This window comes from Notothenia rossii (genome assembly GCF_949606895.1).
Source record: "Notothenia rossii genome assembly, chromosome: 2".
Lineage (NCBI taxonomy): Eukaryota > Metazoa > Chordata > Actinopteri > Perciformes > Nototheniidae > Notothenia > Notothenia rossii.
Genome location: NC_136904.1, coordinates 26,541,337 through 26,549,248, shown reverse-complemented (window position 1 = coordinate 26,549,248; position 7,912 = coordinate 26,541,337). Strand labels below are relative to the sequence as shown.

The 7,912-nt window shown below is 41.6% G+C and overlaps 2 protein-coding genes across 3 annotated transcripts in view; both read right to left on the bottom strand.

Annotated features, from left to right (window-relative positions):
* Positions 1-122: 122 nt before the first annotated feature.
* rxfp3.3a1 (relaxin family peptide receptor 3.3a1) lies at positions 123-1,785 on the bottom strand. The gene has a single exon (XM_079666648.1). It carries the CDS (start codon positions 1,752-1,754, stop codon positions 768-770), a length of 987 nt encoding a protein of 328 aa, XP_079522774.1. The 5' UTR covers positions 1,755-1,785; the 3' UTR covers positions 123-767.
* An 866-nt stretch (positions 1,786-2,651) lies between these two features.
* Positions 2,652-7,912, bottom strand: part of LOC307029466 (E3 SUMO-protein ligase PIAS1-like) — a 54,491-nt gene continuing 49,230 nt past the window's right edge. For both annotated transcript variants that reach the window (XM_079665532.1, XM_079665533.1), the window contains exon 13: positions 2,652-7,826. In XM_079665532.1, the coding sequence (XP_079521658.1) occupies positions 7,473-7,826 (354 nt within the window). In that variant the 3' untranslated portion in view covers positions 2,652-7,472. The remainder of the gene's footprint in view (positions 7,827-7,912) is intronic.

Genomic DNA, 7,912 nt, shown 5'->3' with positions numbered 1-7,912 from the left:
ATGTTCAGGTCAGTGACACACTGTCCTCACTGTTATTCAGTCATTCATAACTTCTTATAATCACTTGCTGATCAGATGTGTTGCATTTGACTAGTGCAGAATCACATTTTGTTTGTGAGAATACATTTTTTATTATGTCACATCGTGGATATGTTTATTTACAACACTCATATATCACATTTTCATGCCTAAAATATGTATTTTGCCCTGCTAAAATCAACAACTTAATGCTATATTTTTTTTCTCCTTTGCTTTAGCATATGTTGCATCCATGATTGTCTTAAAAACACACTTATCGAACACTAGTTACATTACTTGCAAATATATTCCTGATGGAGCCACATGTTGTTTGATCAGTTATGACGCAAGCACACGATACTCATATGATAATAATTATGCGCAATTACGCACGTAGTCACTTAGACTTTACATTAGAGAAACAACACTGCTAATAGTTATCTCAGAAACAATGCTGAAGTGGACATCAGCGTATTTTCTTACACAGCAATTCCTATGCGTAAAGCAGATAAAGCAGTTTCTCCACATTCACGAGCCACATTACGCAAGGCTATAAGGACAATAAGCGCTGATGAAAAGGACATTTTACATTAAGCAGGATGGAATAGATATTGACATGATGCTGCTTGTCTCTAATTGTGCTTTCTGACAGGTCTCCTCTCTCACTCCAAGCCTTTTTAGCTGTGCGCACTCGGTGCGTCTTGGGTACTGTTTCCAACACTTTAAATCATTCTCAATGCTCCACAACATCAGCCTCTGTGTATCAAACTTCTCAGTTTGTTCCTAAACTCTTTCCTCATGAGGCAGTAAATAAGGGGGTTGAGGCAGCTGTTGGTGTGAGCCAGACACACGGTCAGAGGGAACACATATGTGTGCACTATGTAGTACGCCTTGTCCCAGTTTGCCGCGTTCAGTTTGACCAGAACACTCCACAGGGTGATGGCATGATTGGGCATCCAGCACAGGAAGAAAGACAAGACGACGATGGTGATGGATTTAGTTACTTGGGATCTCCGTTTGGGGTTGCTTGTTTTCATACTCCGGTTGCGGATGAAACGCAGGAGCATGATGTAGCTGATGGACACGATGGACATGGGCAAAACAAACCCCACAAGTATTTTCTGTATGTGGTACACTGCTAGCCAGTACTGTCCACCAGGAAACTTCAACAAACATAGTTTTTCTCCCGTGACGTTGCTGACAGTTGAGAAAATAGACGTTGGAGCAGTAGCCACAGTCGCCAGTGTCCAAATAAATACACAGGTCCATTTGGCTGAACAGGACTTGCGCGGGGTGCTGTTCTTCAGAGCCGAGGCGACAGACCAGTAGCGGGTCACACTCATGGCAGTGAGGAAGAACACGCTGGCGTACATGTTCATCACGGTGACCGAGAGGATGATTTTGCACATGGCGTCTCCAAACGGCCAGCTGAAGTCCAGCACGGTGTCCACGGCCCAGAAGGGCAGAGTGAGCACGAACTGCAGGTCCGTCACTGCTAAGTTGAACACGAAGAAGTTCACGGTGGACTTCTTCCTCTCTTGTTTGACCCTGATGAAGAAGAGGACCAGCAGGTTGCCCATCAGACCTGCAGCGCAGACCACCGAGTAAACCAGGCAGATGAGGAACCTCAGGATCAGGCTCCCGTCGGCTGTCACGTCGATATCATCCATGTTGCTGAAGCAGTCTACCTCCACCAGTGATCTGTTCAGACACATGGTCTCATTTTCTTCAGACATAATGTCTTCAGTTTAAGAATAAATTCAGTTAGAGGTCTATCATTAAGATAGATAAAATAATTTCTGTCCACAGAGAGCTGGTGTATGTAGTGTGACTATAAAACATGGTGCCATCCCTCTGTCTGTATCCACCCCACCCTCCTGTCCTGCACTGTCCCCTCCTCTCATCTCCAAGACTCATCCTCTGCTCAGACAGCATGACAGTAATGGCTGGGTTGAGGTGTTAATTGGAGAACATTATGGTTGATGCGTCCATCAGTCTTGTGCGTAATGCAGGCTTCTCCATCACTTTCAATCCCAAATAAAACATCACGTTAATCATTTCAGATGTTATATATAGCGCGTGTCACAGTAGGGAAGGCACCGTGGTGTTGACAGAGCATGAATAATTGGTTTTGTACCATCACAGAAAGGGAACATTTGACCAAGAACAATGACTCTGTGCTGACACCTGGTGCTCACTTCTAAGTGTAACAGGTAGTTAAAATGTTTTGACAGCATCATGTGCAAAAAAGGCCTTCGTGATATGAAAAAAATCAAAAGTTGCAATATTTTTAACTAAATACCTTAACATCGATATTGTAAAGACCTTGCACAATTGACCATTGATGCTCTCCTAAAATGTTTACAAAATGAAATATTTGATAAATAACAATCATATGTGATTTTGTAAGTAAAGGAAAACTAAAACAGCTAGAAAATGTTTCTTTCAAATTCAGAAAATAACATCAGTTATTTAATATAGCCTTAAAACCCATTCAAAAAACAAGACTTCTGAAATTAGGACATCCAAAATATAGGACGATATCTAAGATAATATTACAATATTGATGGTATTGATATATTTCCCAGCCTTAAACCCCATTGTTTAAAAATAAGGGAACACAAACACACAGAGAAATACCAGAATGCATTTTATTACATCTAAACTTCTCTACATAAACAGGTAACATTCAATAAGTAAACAATTTCTTCCAATGCAGGTAATAAATATTTTTTTCACTTGGTATATTTGTACAAACTGACAAGGGTCCACTGTACAACGCCTTCTCCTTGCTCTCCTCGAAAAGCCTTTTTAGGATTTTTCTCAGATTAGAGCCGTGAAACAGAACCTGTGAATGTTTTAAGGCAGTGAGTGCAGGTGTCGACTTGAGTCTGACTTTGAGATTACTTCTGTTGTTTAAGACTCTTTATTGGCCACAGTCCTTTTTTTTTTAATAATATGACAGCTTTCATTTTCTAAAAAATATATAAATTAATTTATTCTCTCGCTCTGAATTGACACAAAAAGCACACAAACGGACATCAAACACCCACGTTTGGATCTGAACTCTCAGGTTTCCACACAGACAGAATATACACATTGTTGACTTTTCCCTTTTAATTTAGCAGAGGCATCTCTTCACTGTAGCCTGTGGAGATTAAATATAATAGTGGCCTTATTCCATTCACTTTATTCTGAGCAGACGCTGGTTTATTCCCAGTGCGCTCACACCAGCCAACACATAAGCTCCTGCAATCAATGCTCTATATATACGGCTCCAGGTGTAGAGGGGTCGATAGGGCAGCCCTGTGCTCATCCATCCCTGCCTGCAATCTGACACTTTCTAACAAAATAACTCCCCGAGCTCCAAAAGGACAGCTTCTCCAAAACAGATGTGCACCACAGGATGGAGTTGTGAACACTTTACATTATGAAGCCTCCCTGTATCCCCATACAGATGTAGATCACTTTAACAGAAACACATTCAACACGTTGTGCTCTCTCTTTTCATGTGCTGCACTGTCTCCTGACAAGCGTAGGGGAAGAAGAAGTTTAAATAAATACAATTGTGATAGAGAAAACTGTGACCATCTTAACAAGCTTCCAAATACTGGTGATTTATATTCAAAGTAACAAGAAGGATACTAAAGGATCAACATCTTCATCAGTGTACTAAGTCAGGGTAACACCTCATAATAAAGGAAAACACATATTTAAATAAATGCAAAAATATTACGCAAATACTGGTTTGATGCATGAATTTATGCAGAATGTGACGCAAATTCATGTTGTTGCCATGAAGCAGTCACTGTGAGTTTACGTTGGCAGATAACACTAAAAAGGATCAAGGTTTTTTCACATGCTACCAAATGATCTGGAATCCAGTTACATACAGTGGATGATAAAACATTTCCAAAATGTTTACTTTAGCATAAACTAAGAAAACCCATCTGTGAACATGCATGTTCACAGATGGGTTTTAAATGGTTTAATTAATGTGATAATACTATTTTTGATTATCTAAACAAATTAAGACAACAGAAAAATATTAATTCTCAAAATGTGGATAAATGCCATCAACGGCAAATGTCTGAAGAAAAAAGATGGCTTGATATTGCCATAAAATGGAATACTGACTTATTTATGTAACTGAACTCCTGCTAACTTGGCTGTACATAAATGTACGTATGAAGTCACTGAGCTAATCATTCATTGATAATCCATTTAGCATTACCTAATCACATTAACTCTCAGCGACTTGGTGAGCAACCAGAATTCATAACACATCCTGAATTAATTAAAACATTAAATCACCATGAGTCATGCACGTATTAATTAAGCATGTGCTTTGTGTCCTGATTATAAAGCGTCAAACAGGAGCATTTACATGAAGAATGACTCATTGGTTCCTTTGTGAGAGATTGCGCTGCTGGCAAAGAATATTAATAAAATGCATATTAAATAAAATCATAGCACAACAGCTCCCGAGTGAAAGTGACTGACGCTCACCAACGGAAATCAAACAATTTGTAAAAAATATAATATATAGAAATAAGAATAAATAAAATACTGAACAACACTGGAAATACACAAGGACTGGTTCTGGGTCAGTGTGAGAGCCGGGGGTTTGTTCTCATTAGCAGAACTGGGAATAAAGTTAAAGATGCAAAGAGAGAGCAAGCGAGGAAAGAGAGAGAGAGGGGGGGGGGTCACTTCGGGTCATCATCTCAGTGAGAAGCTGAAGGACGGGACAGGGGATGGGGGGCCGCTGTCAGAATGGATTATCCCCTGGTGATAATTTGTTTCCGAAGTGAGCTGCCTGTCTCGGACGTCTGAAAGTGGAACATCGAGGAGAGGCTGATGAGAGGGGAACGTTACAGGATGCACAGGAGGAGGAGTGGGCTGTTACTGCTAATGACACCTTGATAACATCTGCTAAAAGCCGAAATGGAAGCAAACACCTAAAGTGTGTCCCCTCTTACAATTACACAATACATTCACGAGCAAACAGTGTCCCCAGCTGAATGGAGGTACTCCACCTCACTTGGACACTTCCACATCGTACACAAAGTGCTCGTACGGTTTTTAAATTACAGGCAGGTCATGTATTTTTAAAACAGCTGGCTTTGTGCCCAGTGTATAAGTTGGCATGTTGAAATCTCCCTCTTTCACTGTGGCACTCTTCCATGCTTTTCCAAGAGCAGTTTCCCAAAGATAACTCCCTGTATAACGCCTAGGCTGTCAAATACATCACGAATCTCCACAAAAAGCTTCGACAGATGGGACAGAGGTTGTGGGCGAGCATTAAAGACATTCTTTTGAGTTTGGAAACTCAAAACATCCCCACTACGCTGTGAAGCATGCACACAAACAGGCACTAGTTTAAACTTGGTCACATGCCATGGACGCCGTCTCTCCAGAAGGACTGTGCTGCTACAACAGCTCGGCCTTCATTGTAATACCTTCTTTAACAGTCAAGCAAAAGAACGATGAAACTAAGAAAACAATACATAGACATACATGAACAGAGATGTCTAAATAACCATCAGCTGAAACCGAAGAAGTGGACACTTGGACGGAGAACACTGTGGCACACAGATTCAACTGCACTCAGGATATTATGATCATTTTCATCAGGTACTTTATCATGTTTTTGGCATTGTGCAAAAAGAAAAGAAAAATAAACTCTTCCAGCTCAAAACTCTAAATCTGCAAGTATAAATAGTTTAAAAGTCTCCATTTCTAAATGCTGTTTTCCGGCAGAGTCTTTGTGAGGATTTGGAAATCAAGCAGTGATTTCTACTACTACTCACTTCCTACAGCATTAACCTGAAGGTCAAAGGGAATGCATATATATATATATATATATATATATATATATATATATATATATATACTATATATTTATTACGGTTTAAATATCATACATAACTTAAAATATAATAAAAGTAATAGCACATGAATACAAACTGTAACTTCAGTGTTCTTGTTATTGGACAGAGAAAGAATAAAGCATCATTTTAAAATGGAGCTCGATCATTTAAGAATGAGAAAACTTAAAGGTCCCATGTCATGCTATTCTGGTTGTTACCCGTCCCCTTGTGTGTTATGAAGGTTTTTATGCATGTAAACGGTCTGCAGAGTCACAAACCCTCAAAGTACACCCTGTAGCGAGTAAAACTCTAACACAGAAAATACCTCCCCAAAACGCCTCGTTGGAGATACGTCACTGTCCATTTCATTCTTCCGGGTACGCATGATGTCATGCGTACCCGGAACGAAATGGACCAATCCGTGGAGCCGTTAGGTTACGTCCGCGGAGCCGTTACGTTAAGCTCCCGCTGATTGGTCCAAATTGACCAATCCACAGACTTCCTCACACACACACTCAGTGCAAGCAGCTCTGCTGATCTCTCCTCCCTGGCTGCAGGCTGATAAAAGACAGTTGGGATCGCGGCGAAATTCTCTCTGCAGACCCATTCTCACAGCGTTTATCAACCTTTTTCTTATTTAATATCAAGCCACACTTATTGTTTTTACTTCGGCTGTGACTTTGTGTGTGCTCAGGATGAGTTTGGCTGTGTATCGCTAAACAAGGAAACCATACCTCCACGGAGCTTAGCGCGATTCACAACGTCCCGACCTCCCTGTGAGCACACTGTGCTCACAGGGAGGGTGGGGGCTGGAGCTATTGGAGCTACAACGAGCCGTCAAAGGCAGAGATTGAAATTCAGTGAATACACGTAGTTTACAGAGATGCTGTTTGAGAAACCAAAGTGATTTTGGAAAATTGCACAATATAAATCTATTCTAGTAGACCTCAACAATGGAATTGTGATCAGTGGAAATGGCCATGACATGGGACCTTTAAGTTCATATTGTAGAAATGCAAATAAAGCTAAATGTAAGCAGGACAAAAAGAGAAGCAAAACACGACCACATGGCAACAGGCGTTATATCAAAGCTTTGAGAGAAAAAAGGGAAATGCAACCTCAGTCCTCTAATTAAAAGCAGCAATTGAAGCAGCTCACTTGACTGAACATTTTCCGATATAACATACAAAAGTAAAAGAGGAAAATATATTTGTTCTCTGTACACGGTGCTAATTCCTCGTTTTTGTAGAAAAGAGCATTTGTCCTTTGTGTGATTTGCTCAAGTAGAGTCTTTGCTGTTTGTGCCGCGTTGGTACCATAAACATGCTGGACAGGTTCCTGATCTGAAGTCAGTACACAAACAGAAGTCCACCGCTCTGTCTAGTGAAGAGAACCCTCTGTTAATATTATATAATATATAATATTAGTGCTCTCGTTGAGGCACTCTCCTCATTAGGACTCCACAAAGTGTGATGACTTGGCGCCAGTCAACTTTCTGGATCAAAACTTCACCCTGTAGTCAAAAAACGTGTGTTACTGGATCTCAGCTGGACCCAAAGTGTAGTTCTGACTGCTCTCCAGTCAGTCCAACGATATAACGTCAGGTATCCCGCCGTAAATCGCTGCCACTGCCGCCTCAGCGCTGCTCCGGGTGGCCACCACCACGGGGTGTGTGTGTGAGGAGTGTGAAGACGAGTGTGTGGAGTGTGTGTCGCGGAGGCTGCTGGACGACACCAGACTGCTGCTGCTGCTGCCCGAGTTGCTTGCTCCGTTGGTGGGCACGGTCAGCGAGGGGGCTGAGGAGCCTCCTGATTGGTCGAGGAACAGCTGTGAGGAGGAGGAGGAGGTGCTGTAGGGCAGGAAGCGGTTGAGAAGCAGCTCGTGGTCGTCTGAGGCTGAAGCTGCGGCCGCGGCAGCCATCACCATGTTGTAATGCTGAACCAATGAGAAACAGAAGAGAGGAGCAAGGCTGAGTTCAGAGGCTGATGAGGTTATCATGGAGAGTGTTTGCAAAACAGAAA

What these genes read in the sequence shown, in the direction of transcription:
- rxfp3.3a1 (XM_079666648.1), bottom strand. Translation starts at nt 1,754, where the DNA reads ATGTCTGAAGAAAATGAGACCATGTGTCTGAACAGATCACTGGTGGAG.